The following is a 17,900-nucleotide window of genomic DNA, read 5'->3' as shown; positions in this document are numbered from 1 at the left end:
AGTTAATGTAGAATTCATATTTTGTTGAATTCATACACCAAAGATTACTTTTTAGGTCTCAGCTGTAGACCGGTTTAGCTGCCTCTTGACAGACCTCTTCTTTCCAGTGCTTAACATATACTTAGAGTAGGTTTTGGATCAGCTCTTGCTCATGATTGGATGGATTACTTGTCGGTCTCAGCTGTCGGCTCTTCAGTCAGTGGGCTTTTCACCATATTCTTGCGTTTGTCACAACAAAGAACATTTGAGTCTTGCAATGTCCTGATGAGAGCCTCAGAATGCATTCTTGAGGTGACTTTGTTTGTTTTATATTCTGCACTCCATTGGAGTCCATGTGTTTTTTTTGCTCTCTTCCCTGCTTTTCCCTCTGCCCCTGCTTTCCTTTCATTCCCCCCTTTGCCACTACGAAGTGCTCCCTGCCTCACTCCCTATTCCACTCCTGGTGTTTTATGTATTTATTTATTTTTTATTTTATTACAAGGTCCTGGATAGCTACTAGGTGCTGCTGGTGGGACGCTCGATCTATTGTTTGTGTTCTCCTGGGCGTTCCTTTCTTTCACCCATACATGCCCTTCCGCCTCTCCCTAATGCTGCCCACTGCCCACAACTCATTCTTTGAGATTTTTCTTTTTGCGAGGGTCTACAGGCCACGCAATCCATTTCTGTGGTTCACATTCATTTCGTTTTAATGTATTTAGTTTTTACATTTTAATTTACCATTCTGATATGGCTGTTGCACATATGCATGTGTCATGAAGCACGCTTGCAGAGATGTCATGACGTACGTGCACTTTAATTGAGACTCATGTATGTGCAAAGGTGGCCATCTTGTTTCTGGAGATTCTGTATATTCATGATAAATGTACCACGCAGTTAAGATAAGGCTGACCTACAATTCCCAGGGCACTAAAGCACAATCTGTTATTCTGTACCAGATGTAATTTACAAAATCAATAAACTAAAACATGTAATTTTGGTGTGTTTTATGTTTGCATATGTTATTGTATTTTGAAGTATAAACCACTGTGATTCAGCATGAAAATCAGATGTGTATCTGTTGGTTGACTATAGTAAAGAGTATAAGTGATGAAAGAAGTGCAGAAAAATACACAAAGACGTAAAAAGGGAGTTCATGAAATCCCACAGACAAACAAGGGTAGGGGGGAATGGATTCCCAAAAATTCAGCAATATAAATATTAAAGGAAAAAACTATCAAGTTGCTTCTGTTATTGCATTTTTGACCCAAGATTGTTAGAATGTGTTGTGAAAAATGCACATTAGAGTTTCTCGTGCAGTACTGCAGAAGGGGAGGTGCTACAATGGCAACAAATAAATCGGTTAAACCTGTGGTGAGTGTAGTAGCAAAATAATTCACATAAAATGGAGACAAAGATCGGAGGGATGCTGCGGAGATGAGAGTGGTCAGAAGTGTCTTCCTTGTTACAAAATAACAGAAAACAGATGTCCATTTTGCATGCTACGAATCCAAGATGTGTAGAGGTACTTGTGAGGAACCTTTGTTAGGGTTTAAGGTGAATCTGCCAGTCCCAACAGGGAATTAGCCTTCCCAATTCAGCTGGCACCCACTGTGGCATTAGCTAGATTGCCACTTAAACTGCCCTCACTAGCCACAACTGTTTGCTTTCCTGAGGATCTACCCTAGCAGGTCACTGCCTAACTAAAACACTGGGCCCCTGCCCACCTAAAGCACTGACCATTATTTTCATTCACTGCTGAACGTGCTCCTCTCTGTAGGGTCACATCAAATGTTTTGCTTTCACCCTTCCTGTTTTCTGAACCCGTTTTTGTTGGCTCTAGGGCTCTGTTCACTTTAAGGCTGCTAACTAGTGCTGAAGTGCTTGTGCCCTCCCTGAAAAACTTGGTGCAATTGGCTTACGCTTGATTGCTACATTCAATTTACTTATAAGCCCCTTGTATATAGTACCACAGGTACCCAGGGCCTGTAAATTAAATGCTAATAGTGGGCAGCAGCACTCATTGTGCCACTCACTAAAAGTAGCCTTTTAAAACATCTCAGGCCTGTCATTGCTGCTTGTAGTGCAGTTTTAAACTGCCAAATTGACCTGGCAAAATAAACCCTTTTCCACCCTGCCACAGGGGAGGGAGGGATGGAGCTGTTCCCTTTCCAACTTATATTTCTAAGGGCTACCTCCATTATATTCACAAAGGAACTCAACACCATCCTTTTGTCATCTTAGACCTCTTAGAGGCTGGGCAGAGAAAGGAGCTTTTCAGAACTAGATGTGTGGGTGGACTAGATGTTTCCCCTACTTCAAAGGGTGGCACCAGGTATAAATATTGGACCTACTGAGCCACTCATCAGTACACTCCTGGACTTGTGAAAGACCTCAGAAGAACTGCCTTGTTCTTCAGAGGACTGCCTTGCTGCTTGAGGCCTGCTTTGCTGCTTGAAGGAGAGAGGACCATCTCCTTGAGTCCAGGACTGCTAGGGTGACTCCAAGGATCAGTTGACTGACCTCCTGTTCTGAGCTACTAGGACACAACAAGCTCCAGAGACCTTTCTGTAACTGCCTATCTAACCGGTTGCAACTGGACCTGCAATTAGATCTGCCTGAGCCCTGCTGGCCTCTGCTGGAGTTAGTGTCTAATCCCCAAGAGGTGCCTCCCCAGGACTTGGGCCCGTGGCTATCATCTGTTGAGCTTGTTGTGTGAAATCCTGAAATTTTTAACTCTGCACGCAGGACATTGAGAAGGCAACCTTTTCAGCTGGACTAACCTGGTCCCTGTATCTGGCCCGCTCTGCATCACGGTTGGCCTGGACAAGTGGCTTTGTCCTGGTTTATTAAGACCAGGTACTCATAGTTAGTGCTTTCTATTTCTTGGTGCTAGTTTTACTTAAAACTTTATAATTGCATATCTCCGGTTCTCCCGATTGTGTTTCTGTTGTTTTGGCCTCATTTTATTTATTACATTTTACTCTACGTTTCTTAATTGGTGTGTGATATCTCTTGTGCTGTATTACTGTATGTATGTGCTGCATAAATACAATCCCTCTAAGTTAAACCTGACTGCTTTTGCGCCGAGCCACATGAGGGTTAAGCGTAGGTTAACTTAGTGATTCTTGTGGCTCACCCTGACTAGGATTGTGGTTGTTGCTTGAGAAGGGATTTCACCCTCCTCAATCAAAAACACAATTTCTTTCATTCTCTTTGTCACATTAAGAGAGAGATCTCATCATTTGTGTGAACAACAGTATTCTTGTCATTGCATTTGACTTTTACATATGCATTTTGATCTCATACATAGTCGTAGATCTTTAGATTGAAAATATTTCTACTGTATGCTTTCTTTTAATGTTTTGTTTATTGTTAAAATCATTAGTCAGATAACGTACATGACCCTGAAACATACATGTGCCTAGTCACCCTTTTTTGCTTGCTATGAGTCCCAAAAATACAGGGTAGATGGATTTCTTATTAAAATACATTTACTTTTATAGTGTGCAGAGCTATCTTGTAAACAATTATTACCCATTTTATCGTCATTTTTTACATATGTGGTGAATTTGTGCTCAATTTGCCGGATGAAAACCAAACAAATTTACTAAAACATTTTTTTTTCACTAAATTTAGGATGGCAGAATTCGGGTCACCATTCTAATGCGCAGTACGGACTACCGAAGAATATTGAATCTAACTGAGGTGAGCTTACTTTTCTTCATGTCTATAGTTCTATAATTTTACCTAACCACATGGTTTTCAGTCTTCAGACTGAGGTACTGTAAAATATTTGCAATATTTTGGAGAGTCCCTTAGCATCAAAACACAAAGGCCTTCATTACGATCATGGTGGTTCGGCCCGCCATGCCGGCAGTGGCGGCTGAAGCTGTCAGCCGGCATGGCGAGCTGGACCGCCATATAATAAACATGGCGACGGCCGCCAGCGGCAGCTGTCACCCACTGCCAGGCTTTCACCGTCAGGCAGCCTGGCGGCGGGATGAAACACCATATGCCAGGGTAGTGGTGCTACCCTGCGGATAATGTTTCATTTCCCGCCAGTTTTTTCCTGGTGGGATATCCTGCCAGGAAAAGGCTGGTGGAGGGGGTGCCCCGGGACTGTTTTGACCGCCAGCATGAACACGGCGGTTGTTTCCGCCGTGTTCATAATGACCCCCAAAGTTCTGTGCTCAGAGAAGCCTGCCAGGGAACATATCAATGAACAATGATGCTATTATTAACAGGGATTGATTAGTACAAAAATCTTACCCTTGTGAAAGGTCTTGAAAGTGATAGTGCGGATAATCACTCTGTGCTCAGGTATGATTCCTTTGTAGACTTGGTTGAATAAATGAACTATAAAATTTGATATAGTGCAGCAAATGACCTGTCCGAGGTATCCCGGGGCTTATCTAATTTCAGTGGATTCAGCTTATTATATATTGGATAAGGTGAATAAGCAAGTTTTAATAGCTTTCCTGAACACTAGGTGAGATTTGGGTTTCTGAAGAGAAATCAGTAAAGAGTTTGAAATTTTAGGAGCTAGAAAACTGAATGATTTTCCACCACATCTGAGACTTTTAATTTGCTCAATTGTCAAAAGATTGCCATTTGCTGATCGGAGGGTGCACATTGGTTAATAATTTAAATTTTGCTTCTGAGTAAATCGAGATCCGATGTGGTGCAACGCTTTGTGAAAGGTACATAGGATATTGAAGATCATGCACCTAATTATAGGGAACCAAAGAAGAGAGTGAAGCCAATGCAATGTGTGCGTAGATCGAAAAAGTCTTAAAAAAGGCATATTGCTAGGGCATATTGCAGTGTTTTGCATCCAGTGTAGCTGATTCGCCAAATAGGGGGAAAAGCAGGCCCATACTGGCTATAACAGGCATCGGGCGTTTGCTTGGGAGGCTGGAAGGGTGGGGGTCAGTTTTATAGCAGAGGGGTTCAGTTTTGCAGTGGTGTTGGTTGGTTTTACAGCGGTGCTGCAAGATCGGCCCCCAGTAACAAAAGCAGTAACAAAAGCAGCAGTGCTTCACACTTGCGGCAAGCCCACAACCCCTTCGGCTCACTAGCCTTCCACCGACCCCTTTCCCCCCAGGCCTGGCCCCATTGAATCGGCAGGGCTGCTTGCTGCTTTGGGTGATAAAATCACCAGGGCTGCTTTGGGTTCCCAGTCCGCCCAGGGGGGAAGCCCTTGGTAGATAGCTTTACAGTAGTCAACTCTGGAAGAAATGATTGCCAAGACTGCCAGTTTCTGGCAAATCAGCGGAAGAGAGGGAAGTATTTTCCTTAGAAAATGCTGAAGCAATGAACATGAAGCTAGTTACTTGGAAATTTGTTGAAGGAAGGTTAGATGCTTCAACAGCATGAGAAACTGAGATAGGGGCATCATTCATACACAAATTCAATGAGTCTCAATATTAGGAGAGAAATTCCCTAAATAGATAACTTCTGTTTTAGTAGAATTGAGCTTAAGTTGATTGGTGCTTATCCAAGGATGGATGTCAGCGCCTCTCAAACGATTGCATGAAAATGGTGTGCTGGGAATTGTACCAAAAGAGGAAAGCAACTGAATGCCAAAAGCAAAGCAGTAAAAGCCTACTCCATAAATTCTATTCAGATATGCTAGTGTCACTACGTAGAGGTTAAATAGAGTATGGCTCAAGGCTGAGCTCTGTGGAATGCTATAATGTACTAGGTGAAAGGAGGATTTATATGATGAAAGGACTGCTTTATGGGTATGTCCTTCAAGAAAGGAAGAAAACCATTCAAAGCAGGGCTATGACTCATCACTATCCCCTGAAATTGGGAGACGGGGTGATAGACCATACTGAATGCTGCAGAAAGTTTAAGTAGTACAGTTGAGCCTGATTCGCCTTTGTCAAGCATGCTATAGGGGTCGTCGAGTGCAACAAGCACACGTGATCTTGTTCAATGAAAGGTCTGTGACACAGGCCTCCAACAACACACAAGAAGGAGAATGTTGAGACCCCAGTCTTGGTGACGTTACTAGAATTTGACACTAGACAACAGCACCTCTTCATTCATGCAAGATCTCTATTGAAGTTGCCTTTACCATGGAGCCTATCCCTCACAAGAGAAAACATACTTTCAAGAAAGAGCCTCTCTGCTTGCCTTGTTCACCAGAACTTGCAACTAAGTCACAGATGCAGCCACCAGTACTAGCCCTCTACCACGCATTCACTCCCCTTCACCTGCCAAAACCCACCCCTGCTGCCTCAGCCACCTACCCCTCAATCATTTCCTCTGTCAAGCTCTCCAGAGCTCCTATGGACCGTTTGACCCCTACAGCCAGCCCACTGATGGTCCATGGAATGATTACAACATAGATTTCCCCAAATGACCCTAACCTAGACCACTGTATTATCAGAGCTTCACCCCTATGATAAGGCTGCATACCATGAGGTTATCCTGCAACCACATACCATATAGTGGACATGCATATAATACAAGAAGGGGGGCTTCTTATGGAGATGCTCTCCAAGTCTGAGTGCTCAATCCACTTCCTATCTATTCATTCTTAAAGTAATGCCAAAGTAAGACCCTGAGAATTTCAGAGGCGCCATCGGTGCCAAAGAAGCGACTCTCAGACTGGGACAAAAAGTTCAAACCCTCCCTCTGTGTAAATTAGGAGACAGGTCCCACCAGATTTGCTAGTACTCCACAGTGCTCACTAGTCTGCTTCCACTCAAACCACTGGTGATGTCCTTCCTCTATATAAGGAGAGTAACAAGTTAGACACTGAGGGCAGCAGGGTGGCGGTGGGAGCAGGAACCTCTTGGTGAATAGCGAATTTGGTTGCTCTTCAATTGAGCCATTATACAGCACAGATATTGCTGTATCAAGTACATGGTATGGCAGTAGTGATATTGAGAAAAAAATGTCCTGCGAGTAACACTTTAAACAAGAACCATCATACTCATGACGCAAAATTCACACAGTAGGTGTGATACTATGTCAAATAAATGAATAAAACAAAAGAGCCCAACATTTTTTTTCAGTGTGGTATATCATCAATAGTATTCTCATACTGACATAAGTCAATCAATATAAACAGCACATGGTCCACTAGGATAGGATTGTTCTTATTACCAACCCTAAGTTCCTCCCCAAGGTAGTGCCACCTTCCCACCTTATCCAAACCATAAAACTTGTGATCATTTTCCAGCAGCCCGATTCTGTCAGAAAGAGCACTGCTCATTTTAGATGTTAAGAGATCCCTCAAACTACATAGGAAGAACCAAATTATTCTGTAAGTCAAACCAGCTGTTTATCTCCTTTGCTAAGCCTCAAAAGAGGCAGGCTATCTCCAAGGCTGGCATAGGTAGTTATATTGTCAAATGAATCCAGACCCCCTACCTTAACGTGAAGAGGGTCCTCCACACTCCTCCTACGGAAGACTTTACTCAAAGAAGGGGGCTACTATTGGCTTCTTAAGAAACGTCTCCTTGGCCAGTATTTGCAAAGCAGCCACCTATTCAATAACACATACTTTTACTCTAATCATTATTGGGTAGACATCTTTGCCTGTTCGCAAGCTGTAGATGGCCAAGCTGTGTTAAGGACATTACTCCACACATTTGCATAATCCATGTGCTAGCTACCGTGGCTTGGAGGGTACTACTCTATGGTTTTTGCTAAGGATGTGTATCTACCGCCAAATATGCTATGAACTGTATATGCTACTCAACCTGTAAGCATCTCTTCATAGCTGTAGATTTACTTTCAGCCATCCTCCTCCACGGATGTGTGTGCCTCTTGCAGATCACAACATAATCACTAAATATGCACTGCTGCACCATGCTTTTTCGTTCACACTCCATGCAGCCTCTCACCTGTTGTGCAGAAAACAACATGGAGTCTGGGCCCTCGTGCATTGTATACTGAGAGGAGTTGTGACAGCACATCTCCTGACTCGAAAAATAACTTTTAAACGTCTGAGCCTAACACTAGATGGCAGAGTAATGCTAAGCCTTCTGAACGTCATCTTGATGGAAGTAGAAAACTGAAAGCATTTTTTACTGAGGATACTGCAGTAAACGAGGAAATTAGGGAGCTTCATAACAAATAAGGCTCCTAAGACGGCCATCACAGAAAAAAGGGCCCCAATATAGCACAAACATCAACCAAATATAGCCCAAGTATAGCCCAACGACAGAAGTATTCAAAATACTAATTTTTGTTTTTTCTGCAGTTTTATGTAGCGCAAACTTGACTTGAAGGTAGAGGAGTGCTTTACATGATCATCAGTTACATTACACAAGAGCACATTCATTTTGATTTTAGGCATGGGGAGCTTGAGTGATTTGCCTATAATCACAGGATGTTGAGCTGACGCTGAAACTCAAACCTGGCTCCCCAGTTGAAGTCTGCAGCTCTGGCCCGAACACCACATCCTCTCCCCTAAGTGTATCATATAATCAAGTAATCATCTGGAAAAAACATAAAGATAGCAGCTCTGGCCCTAACACCGTAGCCTCTCCCCTAAGTGTAACATATAATCAAGTATTCATCTGGAAAAACCATAAAGATGGCAAGTAATTGAAAAATGTGCTTTGTCGCTTTTTGAGAACTCTGAAAATATGTCCTCCTTTTTGTTTTGTTTTTAAGATCACTAACCATAATTTCTATGGGAATAAGATCTCTCATTTGGCTTCAGGCATGCAACGCTTTTGTAATAAATATAGAATGCTAGCAATCTTGTTGTTCATTAGAATTCTGTGGGGAGGCAGATGTCAGGGGCACTGACTCAGATAATTGAGGGCAGGGAGGGGGTTGCAGAGGCAACAAGTTGACCATGCTGAGCAGGCGGGAGGGGCAGTGGCAGCAAAATGGACATTGAGGGCAGGGGAAAAGGGGACGGGGCAACAAACCAACCATACAGGACAGGCAAGAGAGGCTGTGGCAACATAGAAGACCATTGAGAGATGAAGGAAGAGGCAGTGGCAGTACAACCTTACATGCCAACAGGCCCGATTCAGGAAGGAGACTCCCAAAGTTTTTAAGCCCAAAAGGGTTTAATTTTATCTACCTCATGCCTAAGATCTCCTCTTTTTCAAAATAAGTCATTGGGGAAAATCAAATCCTTGTTTTATTTTCAAAATCTCCCTCTTAACAAGTTCAAAATGTTGGCAAGTATGGTACATTGGATCATGAAGGCAAGGAGGAATTGAGTAGGAGCATTGACTCAGATAACAGAAGGCAAGAGGGAGGTGAGCAGGGGCACCAAACTGACCTTACAGGGCAGGCGTCAGGGGTTACAACACACAGGGCGCAAGTAGGACAGCAGTGCAGCGCAACGAAACATGGAAAGCAATAGAGAGGGGACAGGGCCATGCACATGGACAGCAGAGGGGAAAGAGGCAAAAGCAACAAGCTGACCGTGCCGGATAGACAGGAGGGAGAGTTGCAGCATAACGGACCATGAAGGGCAGGAGGGAGAGGCATGAAAACAGACTAGAGAAAGCAGGAGGGAGGGGACAGAGCCTGTACATGGGAAATAGAGAGCAGGGGGGCAAGGGGCAGGAGCAACAAGCTGACTGTGGAGGGCAGGCTGGAAGGCCACCAGAAGCACAACACACCATGCAGAGCAAAGGTGAGACTATAATGGCAAACACACAGACAATGGAGGGAATGTGGGAGAGGGTCAGAGACAGCAAGCTGACCACACAGGGCATGTGGAAGGGGCTGTGGCCGCACAGAAGACCATGCATGGCAAGCAGGAAGGTTAGTGGCAGCACAACAACCATGGTGGGCAGGAGGGAGGGGGCAGGGGCATGCACAAAGGGCTATGGATGACAGTAGGGAGGGGTAGAGGCAGGACAGAGACAAGAGAGGGCAGGGAAAGGCTCTTCAACGCGTAGGCCAGGCAGGAAGAGCAGTTGCAGCACAACAGAGCATTGAGGAGGAAAAGGGACTGGCAGTAACCTTGACCATGGAGGAACAAAAGGGAGGGGATAGGGGCATGAAACTAGGACAGGCAGGGTGGAGGTGACAGGGACAGGCGGAAGCCATCCGACCATGCTAGGCAGGTGGAAGGAGCAGTGGCAGCTCACTGGAAAACTCAGAGTGGATAGGACATGTGAGAAAACAGGGCTGATTGCAGAGACCCCCTAACTTTTTGCTCCCATTTTTCACTTTATGTTGGTGTTTTCCTGACTCTGATGGTGCCCTGGGCACTGCTAACCAGCCCCAGGGCCTGTGCTCTGTATAAACTAAATATGCAAATTAGGGTAATTATAATTTGCTATGTCAACCTACCTATAGGTCCCTAGTATATGGTAGGGTATGTAGGTTTAGGGTCTCCAGCATAGGTAGTACACCCATAGGTGCACTGCTGAGGTGTCCATGGTCATTTTAAAGGCAGGCCTGCCTTGCTGGCTGCTTTTAAATTAAAGTTAAATGCAAATTCGACTTTGGAATTAAAAGTACTTCCAAAGTCTTCAACTACCTTATTTTTACATGTAAGTCACCCCTAAAGTGTCCCCTAGGGTTGGGTGCCATGTAACTATAAGCAGGGACCTTATAAAAATGGTTCTATAAGCCCCGGAGAGGTAAAACAGACACATTTGTTTTTTCCTCATTGTAGTGAATGGCCTCCATAGGCTAAAATGGGGAGACTTTATTTAAAATTACGAAGTCCACTTAAGTGTCAGATACATCAAGTTTGGTATCACATTAATTGTAATAATAAATCCCAAAACTTACAATTGTTGGATTTGATATAACTTGTTCAGGTAAAGAGTTTTAAACTCTACCTAAAAAGTTGCCAACTTCAGCCCTGAAGTGCTCTGCTCTGATTGGCCAGCCTCTGGCAGCCTGGCCAGGCTGCCTTGATGAAGTGTGAAGTAGCCTGGGCTGAACACAAAGGAATGTGCCTGTGGGAGGATAACTTCCCTCAGCAGATGGAGAAGCAGGAAGGGGGAGACTGCCAAACTGGTCTTCAAAGGCAGGGAAGGACATTTGGGGTAGCCTGGCACCTCCCTCACATCCTGCAACCCAGACAATTAGGTGCCCTCTTGATGAGATTAGGAGAGGGCAGGAGAATGCTATGTTTAAGATTTTTTGCCACACCAGTGGGTGGGCTGAGCCAGATGTAACCTCCAAAAATCACTTTCAGCAATGATGGATTTTTGAGGAATGTTGCTCCCTGGGATTGATTTTACCACACTTCCCAGGAAGTGGTCGTCACAGGAGGAAGGACCCAGCATCTTTTTGGAGAACCAGGACCCCCCCCTGTTTTTCACCCAAGAGCCAGGATTAAACTGGCAGACCTGCACCCACACCTCAGTTCCCTACCAGATCCCAATGAGAAAGAATCTCAGAAGAAGGACTGCCCTGCTGGACCCCTGACCTCCACCTGGACACTGCACTCTGAAGGACTGCACCAGCTGCACACTTGGGCTTCACCACTAAAAGGACTTTGCCTGTCTTCTACAGCTTCAAGAAGGGACTCCCTGTTTTCTACAGGTACAAAGGAGTTGCCCAGAGTCCCCTGTATCAAGTCCTGCAAGCAGTGCCCAGTGGCCATTTGAGGATTATGAGCAGGTGCATTCTGGGAATTGTAGTCCCTACTCCGAAGGAACAACTCAGAGCTTCTGGAACCTTGGATCAAGTTGTGGACACTTCAAGGACCCAAAAAGGACCTCTGGAAGAAGATCCAGAAGTTTGGAGACGGTTAGCGCAACTTCATAAGTTGAAGAGGTACATTGTGGGAATTGTGGTCCCAGAGCCCCAAGAGGCAAACCAGAGCCTCTGAACCCTTGGCTGGTGCTGTAGACCACTTTCCTGAATCAGGAATCACTTCTGAAAGTAAGTGTGACAGTGTTACCTCGTGCGTGGCCTGAACTTTGGACTTTGTCCCTTTCCAGTGTGACCTTTTTAACACTTTGAGCGATATTTGCTTCTATGCGCTAGAAAACGTTAATTTTAAAAAAATTCATATCTCTGTTTCCCCTTATCCGATTTTAGTCATTTTGTTGTCTTTTTAAAGATAAAAATATAATCTGTTTTTATAAATTGATGTCAGGTTTTTATTGTGTTTTGTGTTTTACTTATTTACTGTTTTGTGATTTTTAAATGCTTTACACACTAGTCTCCGAAGTTAAGCCTTGTCGCTCGTTGCCAAGCTACCAAGGGTTGAGCTGGGTTTAATTTATTGAGACCTAACTGGACTTAAGTGGGTGTTAGTGGCCTATTGCTATGTGTAGGTACTTACCTGCCCTTACCAATAACCCATTTCCAACAGGACAGGCAATGCCATGTCCATGGAACATCATGGCAAAACAGAGGGCGCAGGGGCATACACACAGCCATCGGAGGGCAGGGGGATTGGGTGTAGGGGAACCAAGTTAAGCACAATGGATAAGCAGGAGGGCTATGATGGGGCATAGAATTGGGCAATGGAGGGCAGGAGGAGTGGGCAGAGACATCAAGTTAAATGGAGGGCAGTGGCAGCACATTGGACCACAAGGGCCGGAGGGAGGGGGCTGGTGCATGGACTCCGACAACAGAGCGGTAGGGAGGAGGTGGATGGGGCAGCAAGCCAACTGCTCAGGGAAGGGCAGTGGTAGAACAACATCTTACTTTATGTTAAAAAATAATAGAATTCACTGAAAGAAACAAATGTTAAAGTGGAATAAAAGTAAGTAGAAGTATTACGATTTTAAGATTTCTAACTTGCATTAAAAAAAAAAACCATTGAAATTCACTGAAAACTCTAAAGGTTAAAGAAGAGTTATACGTAGGTCTTCTAATAAAATAGGCCAGTTATATAAATTACTTAAGTATGACCAGCACTGCTATGATGCGCTGCTTATAACCTCACATATAACTTCTTGTATGGCGTTTGAAATCCACAGCAGTGCAAGGTATACTTAGTTCAGTTATGCATACCTAATGAGTTTGAGTGTTTTTTTTCATTTAAAAAAATATATTTTTAGCACAAGACCTATGTGTAACTGCAGTTTAACCTTTTGATTTTTGAGTGAAAATACATATATCAATGTAGTGGGAATCCAGTCCTTCAATAAACCATTCCTGGTCAATATAAGACATTGCGCACAATCACAACATTCATCTAGATTGTATTATTTAACATCATTATGTCATTGTGAGACACTTAATTCATCCAAACCATATGCATTGTGTAAACAGTATCTTTAGTTGGATTCGTTCACACAGTTGTTAGGTGATCCCAATATTAGAAAAATCTACTACTTGTCATTCATTCTCTTTCTGACTAACATTATAATTGTCTCTTTGTGATCTTATTTAAATTTTAAGTTCCACGTTTTGAAATAAAAAGGGTCCACAAACCATTCTCTATTTACTTAAAATAATTACAGTTCTATATTTCTTACTGTTGGTTAACCTAATCTCTTTGAGTATCCTATTTAGATGTTAGGTACTCCCATTTTTTATATAGGAGGATCCAAAGTGTAAAGAAGTAGCTCTATTGTAGTGGTCGTCCCAATTTTATGTGGACTAATGTTACTGTTTTATTTTCTGTACAATGGGGTAATGCTGTTCAGCCCCCAATGCATACTCACTGACCCCTAAAACATGATAAAACGTGTTACTATGCCAATTGCTACATTTAATTATCCTGTGGAGCTCTACTATAGGGTGCAGAAAGTGCACTAATGTCATGGGCGTTAAATGCCACCTGTGGACTGCAGCACATATTTTACCATCCACTAGACTGGCAAGGAAAGAATAGCTTCAGGCCTATGTGCATAGACTGACTACTGCAGCTTTTAATTCTGCAGACTGACCTGCCAAAATAATCTTTTTTGACAGGAGAGGAACCTACATTGGTAAGTCACCCTTAATTAGACCTTCCAGTTCATAATATAGGTTGCCTAGAGTTTATCAATGAAGCATGTAATTAATTATGGTTGACATGTCTCTGCAGTGACTATCCATTAAGAGCTATTTTCACTGCATAAGGCTGCGATTTGTTCCATAAGCAAAAATGAAACACAATTAAACTACAGTTTTTCTATGTCTGGCTGAGAATAAGCAACAAAGTCCATCCAATCACTATTTTTATTATTTATTAACAATCCAAATCCAATTCAGTGGTGAAGGTAGATTTGTGTTAAATATACAAGAACTGTCTCTTTTGGAAACTTTTTCCTGCCTGAAGCTCTAGTGGGCTTATAGGTAGTAGTGAGCCCGTAGCTTGCCCTGTCAGTGACTTTGAGGTGTGAAATTCTGCTCCCAGACCAAGGACCATACCTTGGGCACTTGGGCCTGGCATGAAGGGCCTTAGAGAGGTAAATGCCCCAGCTTAACCATAGAAGGACATTGAGGAGGGTCCATGAATTTCACTAACTTGAAAGGGACTGGGGAAGGCCTTTAATTTTAGAGTTAAGTCATCAGGGAGGCCTGGAGAAGAGGGGCCTTGTGATCCTAGGGATACACTTTAGCCCTCCATTCTCCAGAACCTTTGTTGTTTGGTTGAGTTGAATGAGACTACTCATTACCCTAAAAATACCCATAGGTGTGCCACAAGCCTCCTCCAGGTGCAAAAAGGTTCTGCCATGTTGAATGCCACTAAGAATGGTGCCACGTGTTATAGGTTGCAGTAAGGCAAATAGGATATGTTACTAGCTGTCTCTGATACCCTGGGAAGCCTTAATAGTGACCAAGATGAACTGCTCCATAAAGAAAAAAAATTGGGATTTAAAAATATTTCAACCTCAGGAGGACAAAGCAAATCAGGTTGGTTCCACTCAGAGCTTTTAGCCAGCAAGAAGAAGACTTTAGCAGATCCTCAAAGCAAAGAAATGCATGACTTTGAACCGACTACAAACTCCAGATTTTTAGTGGGAGACAAACATTATCAATACAACATGCTAATTTGTGTCCTAGAGTCTGCCCCTCAAATCTCCTCAAAGTGCATGGAATTAGTTGCAGCCCATTTAAAAAAAGGAAGGAAAGATTTGTTTATTCCTACCTCAGTGACTGGCTAATAAAAGCAAACTGAGCCGAGAGCAGCACAGGACTACATTACTATAGCCAGGGTGCTTTCCAAGCTGGGTCTTCCAGCCATTGCAGTGTCTTTGCTAAAATAAACATGTATGTGAAAGTGTGTACCCTTTGAAGGAGAGAGCATTATCCATTTATAAAAAATGCATGGAGCAAAATGTGTTAGTAGAGGTTCTATTCCAAATTAAAACTCCAAAGCAAACCATAGTCACTGATGCTTTGCAATCGGGGTGGGCAGCCCACATGAAACATCTGATGATCCAAGGCCTCTAGACAGACCGAGAACTACTCACACCAAGGGAATCTGAGGTCTACTTACTTATCATGCCAAAAGACGTTTCTATCATTAAAACATGGAGGAAGATCTCTTAAAGTCCTGAAACACTTCCTTTGGAGCGGAAGACGATCTCTTAAAGTCCTGAAACCTTGCCTTGGAGCAACCTAGAGATATCCTGAAAAGGTCATCTAAATTATTTTAAATATAGGAAAGGCCTTAGCCCCTCTCCCTTTAAGGGCTATTTCAGCATCCTATTGCTCAGAACTCTGCCCTGCCTCCCTTTTCTGAGGGACCAGTCCACGTCCTCCATTAGAGTTTTTAAGCATAAAAGTTGTTATTTAATCCAGGAGGTCCCAGATTTCTGACTGAAGGACCTCTAAATTGCTTGTTAGAGTGCTTCATCCCACTTGGTCACTATCTGTTTTGAGCAGGGGACTTTACTGAGTCTATTTCACTAATACCAGTGTTCTGAAGGGGCTGTAAAGCGACATGTCATCACTGTATATCACTCCTTAAATAAATAATGAAATAAATAACATACACTCTTTGATCCTATTAATGGACTCTATCTCCCCAAATCGAGGTCAGTGTAGCAACTTCTTGGTCAGGTTTCCTGCTTTCCTATTAAGGACTTCCTGTACATTGAGGACTTTCCAACCACTTTTCATCCTGATTCAATTAAGACATGAGCCACTCATAATGCTATGACCTTCTAGGAGGCTTCTCCAGAGGAGTGTGAGTTCACCGATATTGACTATGTTGTCCAATTGAAACATTTGATCTCGCTCAGGAAGATTGATGCTAACCATGTGTCAGGACAAAGGCCAAGAGAACGAATGAGTGCTCCGAATAGTATACACTGCATGCACTGCATTTCCTGTCTGCACTGTTCATACGAAACACTAGGACTGGCTGATATGTAAATGACACCCACCTAATTAATGTAATTTCAGAAATCATAATTCTGCGCAGAGCGTAGCAAAATAGTTGTGGGAGCTTCCGATTTAAAAATGGGTTATGCAATGATTCGAGGTGACCATTTATTTATTTGTTTCCAGTTTGCCTTTAAACACACTTGTTAGGTGTATGTTATTTTCCCCTGGCGGCTTTTCACGATCAATCACTCTTGGTCCACTGATACATTTTTTATTATATTTTGCTGGATAATGGTTTTCAGATATTATCTAAACTCAAACCTTAGAATTTCTTTATCGCTTTTGAGTGTACTTTTGTGCGCAAGCATCACAAGCCCTTTCCCTTAGGGTTAGGGTATGTACCTTGTTGCTAAACCCACATTACCAAAGGAGAGCGAAAGGTATATAGTAAAACTTGCCATTTCTTCACTGAACTGTTGGACTGAGCCCCGAGGTTTGCTTCTCAGGAAGGGATTTTCATTTCCATGATTGTTCATCATTCATCTTCACTATTATATTCTTATGCATGATTGTCCTGCAGATGACTTTAATAGGACATTTTACGTGATCAGAATGGTTCTCATCAGTCATGTATCATATATGTTTTTTTTAAACTAGTGCTTTGTTAGTCTACTGGGTTAACTACATAGAGTTTGTAAGTATTGACTCGCAATTTCTTTTTCTTGAGTTTGAAATCTTGAACTACTTGTCATGTTGGGAAAGGGTCATTTTTACTGTTCATGGATTTGTAGATGTTAGCTGGCTAATCTTGATCAACAAATGTAATGAGATCCTAAAGCCAATAATTGCAGAACGTTGGCTATTCTGGGATGTCTGGTAAGACATTTCACTTAGGTTTGCAAGGCTTCATCTCTTTACAGATCTTTCTACAGAAACCTTTAGCTGTCTGAGAGACCTTATGTTGGCAGTACTTGAAAAACATACAAGTAGTAGAGAGAGAGAATGATAGACTGCATTTAAAGCCCATAATATTTTGCAGTAGATTATGTTGTCTCATTACTGTGCCAATTAGCTTTCGGTGATAGGACACCGCTATTGCTATCACTGCCCCATCATCCTCCCCATTATCCATACCTCCCTCAGTTCCAAGTCTGCTCAGCCCTCACCTTGTTATTTGCAGCCTTTAAACTGGCAGCTTCTGCTATGTACATCCTTGGAAACACCTAAAGAGCTGTTCATTATGTGGCATACAGGTAATTTCTAAACACTGGTGACACACACACACACCTCCCAAAGCCTCAGTAATGAATTTCACCATCGTAACCTAACACTGTGATATTTATTTGGGCAATTAGCAAAAATAATTGTATTGCGAAAGTGACTCTGCAAATTTATATGGGGAAGCTGCACCCTTTTATGACTGGCCATGCACAAAATAAAAGCACTGTCAAGATTTTGAGGCTGTTTCTTTCCACTTTCAAACAATTAGACATTCAAGGGCATCTGGCATGTTCATAATTCTTAAGGTATTCTATATTTAAGGGGGCAGTGGTGGAAACCTATAGGATCTTTTTTGATTGTCTTTCAAGAATGTGTCTTTAACCCAAAGCACCTCTAGTAGCAGCTTGCTACAGACAGGATTTGTCTGACTTAAGGGACCTCTAGGGTGGTTTATGATCCTGTAGCCTGCCTGGGAAATGTGTTGATTGCAGCTGTTTAAGGGAATGTGATTGTGTTCTTAAAAAAAA

At 42.8% G+C, this 17,900-nt stretch overlaps 1 protein-coding gene across 3 annotated transcripts in view; it reads left to right on the top strand.

Moving 5' to 3' along the window:
- The window catches only part of EOGT (EGF domain specific O-linked N-acetylglucosamine transferase), a 264,417-nt gene that overhangs the window by 167,573 nt on the left and 78,944 nt on the right, over positions 1–17,900 (top strand). For all 3 annotated transcript variants that reach the window (XM_069206579.1, XM_069206580.1, XM_069206581.1), the window contains one exon: positions 3,616–3,684. In XM_069206579.1, the coding sequence (XP_069062680.1) occupies positions 3,616–3,684 (69 nt within the window). The remainder of the gene's footprint in view (positions 1–3,615; positions 3,685–17,900) is intronic.

This window comes from Pleurodeles waltl, chromosome 9 (genome assembly GCF_031143425.1).
Source record: "Pleurodeles waltl isolate 20211129_DDA chromosome 9, aPleWal1.hap1.20221129, whole genome shotgun sequence".
In the NCBI taxonomy this organism is placed as follows: domain Eukaryota; kingdom Metazoa; phylum Chordata; class Amphibia; order Caudata; family Salamandridae; genus Pleurodeles; species Pleurodeles waltl.
The sequence above is the reverse complement of the archived record's forward strand: the minus strand, read 5'-3'. Positions and strand labels throughout refer to the sequence as shown.